Below are 18946 nucleotides of genomic sequence, written 5' to 3' on the forward strand. Positions count from 1 at the left end.
CTTGTTTTTGATCTCACCCATGCATATATACCTATCCTGTGATTTTACAGACAGGGTAGGTAAGATGTTAGTAGCCGTGACCCCCACAACACTATGCCCCCTGGAGATATATGTGTTCTGTCCCCTGCTCCAGGCCACACACCACAGTTGCTGCAAAATGTCTAGGTAGAGTAGGGTTGCCATAAATGAGGAGCTCCGAACCGGGACAAATGTAGGACAAGGCTTAAAAATGTAGGACCTTTTTTTTTTTAAAGGTCCTACATTTTAAAACCTTGTCCTCCTCCTCCTTCCTGGCTTGGGAGGAAGCCTCGGCCTCCTCTCAGGCCGGGAAGGATGCAAGGGCTGCTCCTCATCGCGGCGATCACCGCGGTGGGAAGCAGCCTCCTCCCGGCCCCCGCTCCCTTTCCCGGCCTCTGTGAAGGCTTGGGCCTCCATAGAGGCCGGGAAGGAGGGAGGAGAGCGCCCGCGATCGCCGCGATCGTGGGCGGCCCCCACTCCCTTTCCCGGCCTCTGTGAAGGCTTGGGCCTCCATAGGGGCCGGGAAGGAGGGAGGAGAGCGCCCGCGATCGCCGCCATCGCGGGCGGCCCCCACTCCCTTTCCCGGCCTCTGTGAAGGCTTGGGCCTCCATAGGGGCCGGGAAGGAGGGAGGAGAGCGCCCACGATCGCCGCGATCGCCGCGATCGCGGGCGGCCCCCACTCCCTTTCCCGGCCTCTGTGGAGGCTTGGGCCTCCATAGGGGCCGGGAAGGAGGGAGGAGAGCGCCCGCGATCGCCGCCATCGCGGGCAGCCCCCACTCCCTTTCCCGGCCTCTGTGAAGGCTTGGGCCTCCATAGAGGCCGGGAAGGAGGGAGGAGAGCGCCCGCGATCGCCGCCATCGCGGGCGGCCCCCACTCCCTTTCCCGGCCTCTGTGAAGGCTTGGGCCTCCATAGAGGCCGGGAAGGAGGGAGGAGAACACCCGATCGCGGGGGGCCCCCACTCCCTTTCCCGGCCTCTGTGGAGGCTTGGGCCTCCATAGGGGCCGGGAAGGAGGGAGGATAGCGCCCGCGATCGCCGCCATCGCGGGCGGCCCCCACTCCCTTTCCCGGCCTCTGTGAAGGCTTGGGCCTCCATAGAGGCCGGGAAGGAGGGAGGAGAGCGCCCGCGATCGCCGCCATCGCGGGCGGCCCCCACTCCCTTTCCCGGCCTCTGTGAAGGCTTGGGCCTCCATAGGGGCCGGGAAGGAGGGAGGAGAGCGCCCGCGATCGCGGGCGGCCCCCACTCCCTTTCCCGGCCTCTGTGGAGGCCCAAGCCTCCACAGAGTCCGGGAAGGAGGGCCAGGGCCGCCTGTCATCGCGGCGATCGCTGCGGTGGCAAACGGCCTCCCCCTCCTTCCTGGCCTGGGAGGAAGCCTCGGCCTGCTCCCAGGCCGGGAAGGAGGCGGAGGCCGCCCCTCATCGCGGTGATTGCTGCGGTGGGAAGCGGCCTCCTCCTCCTCTCGGTCTGGGAGCAAGCCTCGGCCGGCTCCCAGGCCGGGAAGGAGGCGGAGGCCGCCCCTCATCGCGGTGATCGCCGCGGTGGGAAGCGGCCGCCTCCTCCTCCTCCTCCCTGGCCTCGCTGGGGCCCGGGAGGGAGCGTCTACGCGGCTGGAGCTCCAACCGCGGAGAGCCCTCCCAGGCCTCAGCAAGGCCTTGGAGCCGCCGCCGCGGCTGAGGTGGCCGCGGTGGGCGGGGCCGTCCCGGTTTGGGCGCCAAACCGGACCGGGACCGGGATGGCACCGCCCAAACCGGGACTGTCCCGCCCCCCGGCGGGATATGGCAACCCTAAGGTAGAGGCTCCAGCAGAATTTAGGAAAACTGTTCCAGGGTAGTTATTGGCATGAGGTCTGAGGATAGTGAAGATACATAAGGGTTTAGGGCACTGATGGGGGTATAGATTGGTCAGGGAGATGGCTGATGGGAATTTTCTGTTCCTACAATGCAGGGGGGAAATGTGGAAGCTCTATTAAAGGAGATCACGGGGAGGTTCTAAGTGTTGCCTTGTTGTCTGGTTGAAAAGACAATAGTATTTAATTTATGGGTATAACAGTAAAGCAGAGAGTTATAATAAAGGGACTGCATTAGTGAAAAGCTTAAAAAAGAGGGAAGCTAGGAGTTTTAGAGGGCGGGGGGAGTAGGATCGCCTTTAGACAAACTTTGCAAACTCAGAAAAACTTTGGACTGGAAGAATGTTAAAAGACTGACACAAAAGAGTATGATGTATACAGTGGTGCCTCGGGTTACGAAATTGATTCGTTCCGCTGTCAATTTCGTAACCCGAAAGGCTTTCGCAAGCCGAATCCCCATAGGCGCTAATGGGGAAAAGCCGCTTTTTGGTGCGAAATCGCGCCGAAAAGCACCAAAAGTTTTTTCGTAACCCGAAAAAACTTTCTTAACCCGAAACAGTTTTTTTAAATTAATTTTTTTCGTATCCTGAAAATTTCGTAACCTGGGTAATTCGTATCCCGAGGTACCACTGTACATTTAAATAGGAACATTTTACAATTTTTATATCAATGCCTGGCAATTATGTGAGAAACTCATTATATAAAACAATTAAATATAAAACCCTGCAACTTTTCCCCCATGCCAGAGGGGGGGATGGAAGATGAGTCAGAGCAGTGCACAGTAGCTGATAAGATACTCTTTATCTCCTGAGGGCCACATGGCAGGATGTAGATGTTCCAAGTGGAAAGATAGAGGCCGGGTATGCTAGAAAGAAGGGTGTTTTAAACAACACAGCAAAATTAAAGGCGGGAGAGAGGATCAGACCAATAGGTCAAAATTATAATAATTAATAACCTGTTCAAATTAACCAATAAGGGGACACTTTTTTGAAAGATAAGGGAAGAAGGAAGGGCAGGAATGTTCAAAGATCTCCGCCAGGCTTTTCAGAGGCAGAACCAAGACAGAAGATGAAATGTAGAACATTCTTCTATCAGGTAAAGACTGCTTTGTTTGTTAACTCAGCATAAAGGGGATTAGTAGTACACCATAAAGTTACACACAGAAGTTAATTATTTGGTTTGCATTTAACAGGGGGTTAAAAGAGGGGGAAAATGAAGACAGATGTTTTTTAAAATAGGATAGTTTGTCATCTGTGCAGCTTTCAAAGCCATGTGCACCAACTCTCTTACTTTCCAGAGTTGTTAGATTTTGGGGCGAGCGAGGGAGATGTGGAAGAGGTTTGCAGACTCCTACTGTTGCTTATTTAGATGTGTAGTTTTTAGGTATAAAGAGGAGCATCTGATCTTTTCCCAGAAGCGGTGGATGCAGGATAATAAATTTCTAGGGGTTTTTAACCACTTATTCTCCACAGCCCTTTCCTCTTCAGCTTTGGCAAAAGCTCTTAACTTACACTCCTGTGAATTTGGGGGAAGAATGGGGCAGGGAGATCTTCTGCCCAGTATTAACTATTAGCTTACACAGAGCCATAGGTTCATTGGTGTTCAAAGTCCCACATGCTGTTGATGGTCCACAAGTTTATTATCTTAAAAGGCCAAAGCATTTCGGTCATGTCACAAAATGGCCTTCCTTAGAGGCTATTGTAAAATGAATAAAAGTACAATTATTATAGTTGGGGTAGAGGGACATCACATAAGCCATCTTTAAAAACATACGTTCTTAAAAAACAAATAGCTGTTATCCATTTTATCATATACATACCTATTACCAGAGATTTTGGGAGTTGCAGTCCGGACTTTCAAAAAAGTGGACACTTTGAGTATTAAACTGAGACTACATTAAGTTCTTATTTATGAATTTTGAAATAACATCATCAAAGAGAGCCAATGATGCAAGATGGCCATAAAGTACTCAACTCTGTTCTATCTAGTTGATACAATGTTAAAATTATTTTTAGCCATTTGTTCCTAATTTTTAAATAAGACACTTTATTTCTCAAATTGGACAGCCGTTCAGCTATTCTTTGTTTGATAGATCTCGTTGTTATTCTTGTATATATTTTCTTGCATTTACATTGGATTGCATAGATTACAAAAATGCTTTTACAAGTACTGGAATGGGTCATTTAATACCATTTGGGACTGCAAAATGGTTAAATCCTTTCATTGTGGTTGTGTATTTACAGTATGCACAATGGCCACAGGGGTAATTACACAATGGGGGGGGGTCTATCCTGTTTCTTCAAAAGTGCTGAGCAAGACCTACATGCAGTTTTAGGATATCCATTATCTATAACAGGTTGTGGGTAACCTCTAGCCCTTAACAGTTTGTTTAATAGATCTGATTCCATCATGAATTGTTCCTCCTTAGAACAGTGTCGCTTCACCACATAAACTGTCCATATGGGAGGTTATTTTTCATAGGTCAGGGATGGCAGCTATCAAACTTCAAATAAGTTTGTATTTACATCTGTAGGTTTCCTGTACATTGGTGTGATAAGATGATCATCTTCTTTTTTAAACCCTTAAATCCAAAAGGTGGACCTCTGATTTAGTGTATTCCAAATCGGAATGTATATTGGTATCAATAGAGTTTATCAATTTGTAGAATCTTAATTAATCTGCATTACCTCTCCATATAAAAATGGAGAGGAGACAAAGGAATGAAGAAGAGATGATAGCCAAGTTGATTGATAAATAAGAGTATCCTGAATAATTATTTAACATACAAGTCTCTATTCTTAGTTAATTTCTTAGTATTATGCAATGAAAGGCCTTTTTCCTTTTTTATTTTTTAAAACCAGACTTCTTGGGAATGAACGTTATTCTTAATCATGAAGGTTGTAAGAATGGCAAGAAGCCATTTTCAAAGTTGAAAATGATAAAATTTATTAGGACACTTTATCACAAGTACGTGTACTTGAATAAGCAATTATATAAATTGAATAAATACTTGGAGGTAAGCATTTTGACTGCTGCACTTACAGTTATGTCCCTCAACATGAAAACACATGTTTCTTGTTTTGACTTTGCGGGCCATTCTTTTTCACTCTGTGTACAATGTTATTGGAGTGTTGTCAGTCGATCCACATAACCCAAACCTCAAGGTGCTTCTCCAACCTTCTTTCCATTACCCCAAAACTTGTTTGGCTTTTTTTTAATGCCCTAAATGTTTCTTTTTTCTATGCAAGTAGATTCATCCCATCTCTCTTTCTTATCCATTCAACTTGGAAGTTTTTGCTAATACACTTTTGGGCTTTTAAACACTGCTGCTACTCTTTTCATACTAACACCGCTGCTTTTCCCCACTCAGTCCTTCCATGTGTTAGCCCTAGTTTCCATTTGGGAGTGGAGGGGGTACACTCAATAGGGAAATTATTTGGATATCTCTTGGCAGAATGAAGCAAGGCAGATGTAAAACTTGACTTAGCTTTATCCATGAAGGTGCAATGAAAAAATGGATATTTGTATCACAATATTTCAATTGTGACAATTTTTATTACATGGGGAGTGAAGAAAATTATACCCCATATCAATACCTCAAAAGGTATGTACATGGTACTTTAGAACAGAAGAAGCCATCTGGAACACCAAAACATTTGTAACTACTTCCATATATAAAATACTAAAATGCAATACTGGGATACGGGTCCTCAAAATGCAGTGCTTAAAAATGCAATAGTAAACGACAGTGCAAAAAAGCAAGCAAATGAGAAAAGCCACACAGACAAACACAAAATACATAATAAAACAGATACTCATGTAGCGGGGACTCTAACCCCATGAGACCGGGAGGGGTCCTTGAGCTATCCGACACAAAGAAGAAGTCAGGAGTCCGAGATGGTCCAGGTTAAAACGCTTTATTACTGCGCAGGGCGACAGCACGCTTGAATAGCGATACCAAGACTGCCGCAACCCCCCTTGTTTGAGTTACATACTTATACATTTTCTACTCTGTCTGTGTCTAGCATAAGCAAATTACAGAAGCAAAATAGCCAGTTCCTAATTTGGGTTATATTTCCTACTCAGTCATGCGGTGATCAAGAATTGTTAAAAAAAGATTCAAAAGTTCATGAGCAGGTTTCAAAGTTTGCTAGCTAGACAACCAGGTGTCTCTGCAGAAACTACTAATTGTCAAAAATAGCTTTGTGGTTAAGCTACATGAAACTAATAGGGGAGGGGGAGAGCAAAGAGCAGAATTGCCAATAGTCTTATTATTCAAGTGAAGCATTGCTGTTTAAGCAGAGCTTTGTCTACGTGGCATTTCTAGCCTCTGTTCCTATTTCTTAGCATGAGCGTAGCCATTTTATATTTATAAACTTCAAACCTCTCACTCAATGATAGTTTAAAAAATCTTGATCACTGATCTGAAATTCCAAAAGTTTTAGGGGAAAAAAGCTTTCAATTTGAATTTTAAAACAGCCAATGTTGTGTGTTGTGTGCCTTCCAGTGCCATGAATTTCAATGGCTTTTCCCAGTCAAGAGGCTGTTGCTCTGAAATGCAAGGGTAAAAAGGCAATTTCTAAGGCTGCATCCACACTGCAAAAATCATTCGGTTTGACACTACTTTAAGTGCCCTGGCTCCATGTGCTGGGGTTCTGGAAAGTGTAGTTTGTGGTTTGCTGTGCTCTGATGCCACAACAAACTCCCGTTCCTAGACTTCCAGAGCATGGAGCCAGGGTAGTTAAAGTAGTGTGAAACTAGATTATTTCTGCAGTGCAGATGCAGCCTAAACTGCAGTTCTGGGGTTCATTTCCTTTGGTGATTCAGATCCTCTGCAATGGCCACTGGCCCTCCCATGCACCTGAGGAAAGTGGGCTCTGTAGTCCAGGAAAGGGCCTCCTGCTAGAGAGTTCTCAAAAGTAGGCAAAGGGCTCTTGTAGCACCTTTGAGGCTCACTGTGGGAAAAAGGTCGTATAGCATGATCTTATGTGGGGTTGAATTCAGAGACATAATTGTGTTAGTCTGGTTTAATGTCAGTCTGCAAAGGTATCTTGGGAACCTTTGAGACTGTGAAAGAAGTTGCAGCATGAGCTTGCATGGATTTTAATTCAGAAACACAGTTGTGTTAGTTTGGATCAATATCGGCATGCAATGGGCTCTTGTGACACCTTTGAGGCTGACTGTGGGAAAGAGGTTGGAGCATGCATTTAGATAGACTTGAACTGAGAAACATAGGTCCAAAACATACTGCAGAAATAATCCGATCTGAAACCGCTTTAACGGCCCTGGCTCAGTTCTAGGCAATCCTGGGAATTGTAGTTTGTTGTGGCACCAGAGCTCTCTCTGACAGAGAAGTCCAAATGTCTCTCAAAACTACAGTTCCCAGAATTCCCTAACATTGAGCCAAGGCAGTTAAAGTGCTCTTAAACTGGATTATTTCTGCAGTGTGTTTTAGGCCGTAGTTGTGTTAGTTTGGATTAATATCAGTCTGCAAAGGGATTTTGTGGCACCTTTGGACTGTGAAAGTAGCAGCCTGAATTTAGGTAGACTTGGGTTCAAAGACCTAGTTTGGAGTCATAGGCCTGCACTTTGCTGTTTTTGTTCTCAGTTAAGATGGTATGGAGGGGTATTTCTTGCAGGCTGGAACCTCCTCCTTCTGGCCATGTGGCTAATGGGAGATTCTCAAAGTCCAGGAAATATAAGATCCATTAAATTCTTGAGAAATTCAGTGTCCTCTGCCTAAAAAAGGGGCCTGTGGCCTCACAAAACATGGAGACATGTTGGATTGCAAAGGAAGTGTCTTTTTGCGTAGCAAATGGACGTTAAATTTCCTGGACTTTGAGAATCTCCCAGTTGCCGCATGGCCAGCCTGCAAGAAATACCCCTCTCTCCATACCATCTGTTGAGAACAGAGACAGCAAAATTCAGACCGATGACTAACATCTTCAGCCCCCCCCCCCCCCCTCTTTTCAGGCCTGGTGCATCCTGCAGTGAATTCTTGAAGGGAAAATTTGGTCCTCAGCTGTGCCATAGTTACCCTGTCCTGATCCAGACTTTGTTTACTTCATATTTTTCGTGCTCACAGCCTGGTCCCCTGCTGGTCCCTTGCTGAGGCCAATTCAAAAGGTTGATTACTACTTTTAAAACTTTGTATTCTGCCACCCCTGTAGTATATAGTATCTCTTTTCCAGAAATCCAACTGAAAGTTTTGGAGGCTGGAGAGAGATGCGAGAATCTGTGAAATGGCAGGAATATTATTATTATTATTATTACTATTTTATTTGCTTTCTCCCTATATAGGATCTCAAGGCAGTGAACAGCAAACTAAAAAATTACAATTTAAAAACAATTTGTTCTTTTTGTTGTTAACTGCCTCCGAGTTGATCTCAGCTTATGGCGACCCTGTGGATGAGACATCTCCAAGCCCCACTCTCCTCCACTGCTCTGCTCAGTTCCTGTAAATTCATATTCATGACCTCGTTAATAGAATCCATCCATCTGGCATGTGGCCTTCCCCTTTTTCTGCTTCCCTCCACCTTTCCTAGCATTATTGCTTTTACCAATGGATTATGCCTTCTCTTGATGTGTCGAAAGTACGGCAGCCTCAGTTTTGTCATAGAATCATAGACTTGGAAGAGACGACAAGGGCCATCCAGTCCATATAGGAACATACAATTAAAGCATCCCTGACAAATGGCTATCGAGCCTCTGGACCAGGGGTAGGCAACCTTTTTGAGCTGGGGGCCGGGTTGCTGTCCCTCAGACAACCGGGGGCCGAAGCAGGTAGTGGAGCTTCCACCCTCCGGGGGCAGGGCCATGTGCCAGGGGTGGAGCTTCCACCCTCCGGGGCGGACCCGCATGCTGGGGGCGGAGCTTCCACCCTCCGGGGGCCAGGCCTCCTCCTCTTTGCCGGCCCCTGATGGGGGCCCAGGCCCTGTCAGAGGCCGGCAAAAAAGCCAGCGGGGGCCACCAGCGCTGGAGGCCTCCCCCTCTTTGCCGGCCCCTGATGGGGCCCCAGGCCCCGTCAGAGGCTGGCAAAAAAGCCGGCGGGGGCCGCCAGCACTGGAGGCCTCCTCCTCTTTGCCAGCCCTTTTGTCGTCGCTGCGGCCCTCCAAGAGGGCTCCGGCGACAGCAACGGGCCTCCCAGAGGCCCGCTTCCGCCGCCGGAGCCCTCTTGGAGCACCCCGGCAACGGCAACGGGCCTGTTGGAGGGCCCCAGTGATGGCATTGGGCCTCCCAGAGGCCGCTGCTGCCGTCGGAGCCCTCCCAGTGACAGCATTGGGCCTCCCAGAGGCCTGCTGCCACTGTCGGAGCCCTGTTCGAGGGCTCCAGTGACCGCAGCGGGCCTCCTAGAGGCTGCCGCCAATGGCAGTGAAGTCTCGCGTGACCTTTTCTGTGGTTGTGCGAGACTTCGCCTCTAGGCCGCCGCCATTTTCCCCCCCAAAATGGCGGTGAAGTCTCGCACAAACTCGGGGAAGGTCCCGCGAGACTTCGTCGCCATTTGAGGGGAATGGCGGCGCTCGGAGTGGCAAAAAGCCGCAATCAGTGGTGGTGGCAGCGGCAGTCAGGGGCTGGCCAAGAGGCCTCCACGGGCCGCATCCAGCCCGCGGGCTGGAGGTTGCCGACTCCTGGTCTGGACGTTATCAGACAAGGGAAATTGGAAGTATAATTCAATGGCAATCCGAACACAATCATAGGGTTTAACGTTATTGCGTGATAGACTACCACACACAATTTTTGGCAATGGGAAGTCAGTCCAAACGCAATCATGGGGTTTCATGTTATTGCGTGAGAGGTGATCACACACAATTTCGAGCAATGGGAAGCTATTTGGGGCAATGGGAAGTCAGTTTGAATGCAATTCGAATTCACGTACATTTGCTGAACTAGCGAGATGCCACCATTCTCTGAGAGAGTGTGTTCTTCCATTGAACAGCTCTTACTGTCAGGAAGTTTCTCCCCAATGTTGAGGTGGAATCTCTTTTCTTGTACCTTGCATCCATTGTTCCTGGTCCTAGTCTCAGGAACAACAGAAAATAATCTTGCTCCATCTTCAAGGTGATACTTCTTCAAATATTTAAAGAGGGCTATCATATCACCTCTTAACCGTCTCTTCTCCAGGCTAAACATCCTCAGCTCCCTAAGGCTCTCCTCGTAGGGTGTGCTTTCCAGGCCCTTCATTATTTTGGTGACCGTCCTTTGGGCACACTCCAGCTTCTCAACATCCTTTTTGGATTGTGATGCCCAGAACTGGACACAGTATTCTAGGTGAGGCCTGACCAGGCAGAATAGAGTGGCACTATTACTTCCCTTGATCTAGATACTGTACTTCTATTAATGCAGCCTAGAACTGCATTGGTTCTCCAGCCTTGCGTGCTCCTCAACCTCATAAATACAGTAATACATTCCTTGTGTTGTGTATTCTAGGTTTGTATTGTGTAACTGTAGTTTGAATCCAAAATCTGAAAAAATTTGAAATCCTAAATATTTCTGGTCCCAAGCATTTCAGATGAGGGAGACCAAACCTGTAGGGAGTCTCTTCTCTGTCACACACAACCTATCCATTACGTTCATCATGCAGACCATTTCCCATATATTCCCAGTAATCTCAAGTGAGGTGAATGGGAAATGGAGACAGGACACCTCAGTTGTGTCATCCTATGTTTTCAGTGCTGACACCAGACACATGCTTAGTCATGCCTGGGAAAAGCGCAGTATAGTTGTGTTTGTGGAGGGATTCAGCACATACGCAGCACAGTTGGTGCCGCCTCAGCCATTTTAATTGAACAGGCTCATAAGGCAGGCATTGAATGCTTACCAGCCACTGAAAGCAGTGTCTATGGCCCACTCTGTGGAAGACACCTAGGCCAGCTTGGAAACTCTGTCCTGGTTTTTAGAACCTTTGATCTGGACTCTCTTTTACAAATCCCTCTGTCCATTTTCTTTTTCCAGATTACTGACAGGTTTTTTTTCTCAACAGGTATTAAGAAGGTGAGGGAAGAGGAACAGTTTCTATAGAGAGAAAGTTTTCTACTGGCAAAATCAGGGGAGACAACTTTGCTGAAGAGAATTCAGACAACAGAAAGAAAAGCGAAAGCTCTGTAGAACAACATGGTCCAAACGAGAGCCAAAACCAGCACCCTCAAGAAAAAAGCCAGTCCCTCTGAGGAAAGCAGTGAGATTTCAAATGAAACAACAATCCAAAAGAGGAGCCAGAGTAGTAAGACCAAAGAAGTAGAAAAGTCTGCCAGTAAAAGTGACAGGACCTCTGGACAACCATTTAAGTGTTTTGACTGTGGGAGAACCTTCGCTTACAAAGGGGTCTTGGTTATACACTTGAGATCCCACACTGGAGAGAAGCCATTTACTTGTGACCGTTGTGGAAACAGCTTCCCTTCTAAGACGAATCTTACAAGGCATAAACAAATTCATTCAGGGGAGAGACCACATGCATGTTCAGTTTGCAAGAAAACATTTATTACCAAATCAGACCTTGCACGTCATGAAGAAATCCATTCAGGAGAGAAACCACACAAATGTTCAGATTGTGGGGAAAGTTTTGGTACCAAAAACCATCTTCGTAGACATAAAAAGATCCATTCTGGAGAGAAACTCTTTACATGCTTGGACTGTGGGAAAGGCTTTGCGGAAAGAGAGCACCTTAAAACGCATGAGAGAATCCACACAGGAGAGAAACCATATAAATGCTTGGACTGTGGGAAGAGCTTTAATTGTGGATCTAACTTGAACAGGCACAAGAAAATACATGGAAGTGAGAAACCGTATGCTTGTTCGAACTGTGGGAAAAGCTTCAGAAGTAATTCAGACCTTTGTATTCATGAAAGAAGCCACACTGGAGAGAAACCCTACCAGTGCCCGGAGTGCAAGAAATGGCTCTCTTCCACCTCCACCCTTCATTCACATAGGAAGAGCCACAATGAAGAAAAGCCCTACAAATGCCTAGAATGTGGCAAATGTTTGAAGCACAAAGCCTCCTGGATTCATCATAAGAAGACACACGACTACAAATGCTCTGACTGTGGGAAAAACTACAGCCAAAGTTCATCCCTTGAGAAACATAGAAGGAAACACACTAAACCATTTATATGCCTTCACTGTGAGAAAAGCTTTGACCGTAGATCATCCTTGATTAGACATGAATGGATTCACAAAGGAGAGAAGCCATTTCATTGTTTACAGTGTGTAAGGAGTTTTACCACAAAGCATAAACTCTGTGAACATGAAGAGATCCACACAGGAGAGAAATTGTACCAGTGCTTTGATTGTGGAAAACATTTTTGGCACAAGTCAACCCTTACATATCATCAGAGAACGCACATGAGAGAGAGGCCTTTTAAGTGCATGGAATGTGGGAAAGGTTTTACTAGCGGTACAGATCTTACAAGGCACAATGCAATGCACACAGGATAGAGCCCATTTAAATCCTGTGACTGTGGCAGAAGCCTTCTGGTTGAAGTCTGTCCTTGCAGTACACAAAAACTCACAAACGAAAGAGATAAGTCAAATCAGAGGTGAGTAAAATGTGCCCCTCTACCCTTCCATTGTTGTCCACGCCTGATTTAAATGATTCATTGAAGGAAAATCCCTTAACCACATGCCATACACGTGAATACACCGGCTGAGAAAAATTACATGCATCAACCCAGAGAAATACTTAGTGGTGTACAGACCGGGACTTTGTGCCAGCTTGTACACACAGTGATGGCTGAGCTTTGACCGTACCACCTGAATGCCATCTTGGTGTGCAACCATCCACATGGTGCGCACCATGATGGCGCACCTCATGCACAGTGCCCAAACGGTGCTGTGCCTAAGGCGTGTCATGATGCTGTGCCACAGCGTTTATGATGCCCTTTCCAGGAAGCTGCTTGGAGCAGCTTCTTTTTGCTCCCTAGAGGGGCATATCAGTGCTGCTGCTGCATGCGGCTGATGCACCACCAATCTGGGGCAAAAAGGGGCGGCATCCTGCCACCCATCTGTACAACCCCTTCATTTGTACAGCAGAGCTACTGGTAACTATGCCAAGAATAGCTTGGAAAAATCAAATACATTTGCTGTATTGAAATAGTCTTAATGAGTGATCCATGCAGAATATGACTTAAAGAAGAAAGAAGAAACAGAACATGGATATGATGAAAATGATGAGGAGCAGTGTTTTGGAAAAACAAATTTTAAAAAACCCAAGGCTTTTTTTTTTTTTTTTTTTGGTTTAAACCCTTGATTTTTCATTTTGTTTTTAACCAGTTTTTAGAAAGAGGCTCCTCCCTCCCTAACTGTCATCTTTCGGCCTCTGAGGGGGAGAGAAGGCTGGCCCAGTTCCATCAGGGGCCAGCCTGAAGAAAGAGGCTCCTCCCTCCCTAACTGTCATCTTTCGGCCTCTGAGGGGGAGAGAAGGCTGGCCCAGTTCCATCAGGGGCCAGCCTGAAGAAAGAGGCTCCTCCCTCCCTAACTGTCATCTTTCGGCCTCTGAGGGGGAGAGAAGGCTGGCCCAGTTCCATCAGGGGCCAGCCTGAAGAAAGAGGCTCCTCCCTCCCTAACTGTCATCTTTCGGCCTCTGAGGGGGAGAGAAGGCTGGCCCAGTTCCATCAGGGGCCAGCCTGAAGAAAGAGGCTCCTCCCTCCCTAACTGTCATCTTTCGGCCTCTGAGGGGGAGAGAAGGCTGGCCCAGTTCCATCAGGGGCCAGCCTGAAGAAAGAGGCTCCTCCCTCCCTAACTGTCATCTTTCGGCCTCTGAGGGAGAGAGTAGGCTGGCCCAGTTCCATCAGGGGCCAGCCTGAAGAAAGAGGCTCCTCCCTCCCTAACTGTCATCTTTCAGCCTCTGAGGGAGAGAGTAGGCTGGCCCAGTTCCATCGGGGCTAGCCTGAAGAAGAAGAGCCCTCCCTCCGGTCCATCTGCCTTGGTCCAGGCCTCAGAGGGAGAGAAGAATGCTGGACCTGATTCCCTCCCCCCTCACCATTCCCTTCTCCTTTTGTGTCGTGTCTTTTAGATTGTAAGCCTGTGGGCAGGGAACTGTCTGTTATCCCCTCTATTGTAAACCGCTCAGATTCCCAGTGATTGGGCGGTATATAAATAAAACCTATTATTATTATTATTATTATTATTAGGGGGGGAGTTGCATTAATTTTTTTAATGAAAATATTTGACCTCTGCCTTATTTCTATTACATTTGAATATATGTACAGTATATACAGTACTATATTATAATGAAACATACAAAATACAATCAGAGTTGTAGTGGTTGAACTTAATATTAATTGAAGGATTTGTTACTGAATGGCATTTCTTGCACTACCATAAAGAAGTTAAAAAGGAGCAACTGATAATTGGTCTGTTAAACTAAAAATATTGGAGTTAAGATGCTTAAATACAAACAGTTATGGTGACCCAAAGGTGAACCTATCATAGGGTTTTCTTGACAAGTTTCTTCAGAGGGAGTTTGCCATTGCCATTCTTTGAGGGTGAGAGAGTGTGACTTGCCCAGGGTCACCCATTTGGTTTTTATGCTTGAGAGGGGATTCGAACCCTGCTCTCCAGAGTCCTAGTCCTGCACTCAAGCTACCACACCATGCTGGACCCAGAGGCTCCTGGGATGATCAGTTTATCCTTTTCTGTCCGAAAAAAGTGTGGTCTGGAGAAATTGTTCAAGGACAGCACAAACAGCCTTGAGGGGTGAGCATTACTTACTTAAGAGCATCATAGGATCATCAACATTAAAAGGAATGTCTTGATGGTCAACACAGTTCAGTGGTGGAGAAGTGGCGTCGGTCTCCTTTGGACATCTTGAAAAAGAGGCTGGACAGCTACATGCCAGGAATGGTCTAGCATCAGCTGCTGCATTGAATGGAGGGTTGAGTGCAGGGTTCCCAATTGGCAAAGAGGGCATAATACATAAAATAAACAAAACTTTTATTTATATCCCGCTTTTTGTAAAAACAATCAAAGCTGTGAACAACATATAAAATCATACAAATATTTATACAATGTCCCCCTTTAAAAAGAATTAAACAATTACTACTATATACTATGCCCCTACTTGTTCACCCGGTATGCAGAAAATATTGTACGCAGAATAGTCTTAGATGGAGAGGTTGTGTATTCCTGCATGGCAGAATGGGGTTGGACTGGTCTGGATGGCCCTTGGGATCTCTTCCAACTCTGTGACTCTATGATTCTATGAATTCAGTTTTGAGATCTGGAGAAATTCCTCATTCTTAGAGACCTGCAAACCTTTATTTGATTCCAAAAGATGACAGAGATTGGCTGGACCAAAAAAAACTATACATCTATTTATTTATTGAATAAATGACAATTTGGCTGAACCAAAAAAAAAAAGTATAGATCTGTTTCTTTATCAGCTAATGAAAATAGTATATAGTTTGTGTAGAAACACATAAGGCAAGCTTCAGAAGCTCCACCCGCCACTTCTTCGGGAAAACCATGTTTTTAAAAAACCATACTGGTAGACGGAAAAAGTGGTATATCAGCATCTTTTGCCTCATGAAGAAGCTAGTGGAGCACCTAAAACTTACCTGAAGTGTTTTGTGCATTTTGGCCAGCCTCTAAACGGATCCCTTCTGGAACATGGCCACAGAGCTCAAAAAACCCACAAAAAACTATGGATGCCTGCCGGCCATGAAAGCCTTCAATTTCACATTTTTGAATGGTTTTTGGATTTTGCTTGATTTGGCAACACTAAGGTTGCTTCTGTGCTGCCAAAATAATGCTGTTTGACACCACTTTAAGAGTGGTAAGTTCCATCCTGTGGAATCCTGGGATTTGTAGTTTTCACAAGGCCCTTAGCCTTCTGTGCCCAAGAATGCTCCATTCCTCACAAACCTACAAACTCCAGGAATCTGTAGATGGGAGTCATGGCACTTAAAGTGGTATCAAACTGCATTTTTATTGTGCATCCATTAGTGATTTAGTGACATTTGTGATTTATTATGATTTTGTTTTTAGCATATTAGTATATTATTTTAGCATTTTTTAAGTGTGGTCTTTTATTGTTTGCTTTTGCTTGTACTTTGGGCATTTGTTATTCATTCAGGTTTGGTTCTAGGACCTCTGTGGATGACAAAACCCATGGCCACTCAACTCCCATTGAATGTAATGGCAGAATAAAATAGTGCTCCTCATACAGAATGGAAAGCTTTTACTTTTCTGGATATATATATATATATATATATATATATATATATATATATATATACACACACACACACACACACACAGACAAACATAAGCACACATACATATATACGTTTATACATTTTAAAGTAGAGGATGTTGAATCTGTAGATAAAGAATCTGTGGATACAGAGGGCTGATTTTGCATGTTCTGATGTACTGCCCTTTGGTGGGAAGGGCATCCTAAATACATGTTGCTGTTTTTGTTGTTGTTCTTATTATTATCTACATTGTAGAAAGAATGTCGTTTGACACTACTTTAAGTACTCTATCTCCATCCCATTGAATCCTGGGATTTGTAGTTTTCTCAAGGCACTTAGCTATCCCTGCCAAATAGTGCTCAGTGCTTCAGAAAACTACAAATCCCAGGAATCTATAAGAGGGAGCCATGGCAGTTAAAATGGTGCCAAACTACATCATTGTGCATCTGTTTGTGATTGTGTGATATTTGTGATTGTGTTTGTTTTGTTTTTAGCCTAATAGCATATTATTTTAGCATTTCATAGTGCTGTGCTTTATCGTTCCTTTTTTATTGTACTTTGGGCCCTTGGTATCCGCTGGGGTTTGGTTCCAGGAGCTCCTATGGATGACAATATCTGCGAATGGTCACGTCTCATTAAATACAAGGGCAGAATGAAATGGTGTCCCTAACTGAAAATGGCAAAATCGATTATTATTATTATTAAACTTTATTTATAAAGCATTGTAAATTTCTGCAGCACTATACAGAATAAACCGAATAATTAAAATAAATAGATTAAAAACCTTCCGGAGGCATACATTCTAGTAACAATAAATTTATATAAATAATTAAATAAAATAAGAAATAAATCAATTTGTTGTCTGCTATATTTTATTCTTTGAATATTAAGATGCATTAATATATTTTGTTTAATTCTTTTTGTAGAATGTACTCCATAGGCAGGTTTATTTTATTTGTTTTACCGTTTTGAATGCACAGTGCTGTGTAAATTTCAGCGCTTTATAAATCAAGCTTAACAACAACAATAATAATAACAGTTGAATTTTTATTTTCTGTGTATACCTCTATCTATCTGTCTATCTATCTATCTAATGTTGAAATAGTTTAAAGCTGAGGATGCTTGAATCTGTGGATGGAGAACCTCTGGTTGCAGAAGACTGACTGCGCTGCCCTTTGGTGGAAAGAGAGTTATGAATAAATGTTGTAGTTTTTGTTATTAATAATAATAAAAATATTTTTAAAATATTTATTTTTGCCTCCTCTCCCTGCCGTATCTACGTTGCATTAATATCTACACTGAAGAAATAATACAATGTGTATTAGTATCTACATTGAAGAAGGAATGCTCTTGGACACCACTTTAAGTGCTCTACCTCAATCCTGGGGAATCCTGGGAGTTGTAGTGTTACAAAGGGCTTTAGACTTCTCTGCCAAAGGGGTACAAATCCCAGGATCCTGGAGGATAGGGCCAGGGCAGTTCAAGTGCTGTCCGTGTGCCTTATTCCCACACTGCAAAGATGCTCCCTTGGAGAGGGAGGCCAATGCAATCTGAGAGCAAAGAGAAGGGCAAGGAGGCTTCACTGGGGCCACTGAGCATGTCCACAGTGTTTGGGCTCTCTGGGCATGCGCAGTGGGAAGCTTCCCAGGTGGCTCCCTGCCTTTGAATTCTTTGCAGAAGGAAAGGAAGGAAGAGGAAGAGATGTCTAACGCTTTCTACTTTTTTCCTTGGAGCGGGATGACTGCCTTCCTCCTCCCTTTGGACTGAGCTGCCTCCTTTTATTTTGTGAGTAGAAATTCATTCATTCATTCATTTTATACAGTACCATTGATGTACATGATGCTTTACAGCATTTGTAACTACTGTACTTCAACCTATACATTTGAAATTCCTTTGTATATACTTTTCAGTGGATACATTTGCAACTACTTCAGTCTATAAAATACTAAAATGCAGTACTGGGATACAGTCCTCAAAATGCAACAGCAAACAGCAATGCAGCCAAGCAAGCAAGAAGGAACAGCCACACAGCCAAACACAAAATACAGAATAAAACAGGTAAAAGGTGATAGTAAAAAATAAAGAACTCTAGAGCATTCATCTGAAAAGTTTTCAATTTGGATTTAAAAATGGCCAGTGTTTTGTGTGTGTGTTGAGTGTTGTGTGACTTCCAGTCCCAGGAATTTCATGGGCTTTTCCCAGCCAAGGGGTGTTTTGCCACTGCCTTGCTCTGAATTGCAAGGGTAAAAAGGTAGTTTCTAAGGCTGCATCCGCACTGCAGGAATAATCCGGTTTGATGCCACTTTAACTGCCCTGGCTCCATGCTTTGGAATTCTGGGAAGTGCAGTTTGTTGTGGCACCAGAGCAAAGTCCTTTGGGGACCCTGAAGTTGCCTGCAGTCGCCACTGGCATTCCCAGAAAGTGGGATCTGTAGTCCAGGAAGGACCCTTCTGTCAGAAAGATAGGCCAAAGCCCCCTTTCAGAGCCATAATAGTGTTAGTCGGGATTAATATCAGTACGCAAAAGGACCATGCAGCACTTTTGAGGCTAATACTGGAAAGAGGTTGCAGCATGATTTTAGGTGGACTTTAATTCAGAGACATAGGGCAAAAATGCACTGCAGAAATAATCAAGTTTGAGACCGCTTTAACTGCCCTGGCTCAATGCTACGGACTTCTGGGAACTGTAGTTTTGTGAGACATTCAATCTTCACTGTCAGAGAGCTCTGGTGCCACAATAAACTACAATTCCCAAAATTCCTTAGCAGTGGACCAGGGCAGTTAAAGGGGTCCCTGTAACACACACAACTAAGTTGTATTGATGACAGCACCCTGGGCCTTTTTATCCCACCGCTGCCACCAATTTATGTGATGTCCACCCAGAAGTCTTTCCCA

General features: G+C 45.0%; 1 protein-coding gene across 1 annotated transcript; it reads left to right on the plus strand.

The window, feature by feature from the left end:
• The first annotated feature begins 2711 nt into the window (after window positions 1-2711).
• LOC149320841 (uncharacterized) lies at window positions 2712-12693 on the plus strand. The gene is made up of 2 exons (XM_089505997.1): window positions 2712-2958; window positions 10844-12693. Exon 2 carries the CDS (start codon window positions 10975-10977, stop codon window positions 12292-12294), a length of 1320 nt encoding a protein of 439 aa, XP_089362123.1. The 5' UTR covers window positions 2712-2958; window positions 10844-10974; the 3' UTR covers window positions 12295-12693.
• Window positions 12694-18946: the final 6253 nt, after the last annotated feature.

This window comes from Sceloporus occidentalis, unplaced genomic scaffold (genome assembly GCF_023333645.1).
Source record: "Sceloporus occidentalis isolate IW3139 unplaced genomic scaffold, rSceOcc1.0.p SCAF_1, whole genome shotgun sequence".
In the NCBI taxonomy this organism is placed as follows: Eukaryota; Metazoa; Chordata; class Lepidosauria; order Squamata; family Phrynosomatidae; genus Sceloporus; species Sceloporus occidentalis.

What these genes read in the sequence shown, in the direction of transcription:
- LOC149320841 (XM_089505997.1), top strand. Translation starts at nt 10,975, where the DNA reads ATGGTCCAAACGAGAGCCAAAACCAGCACCCTCAAGAAAAAAGCCAGT.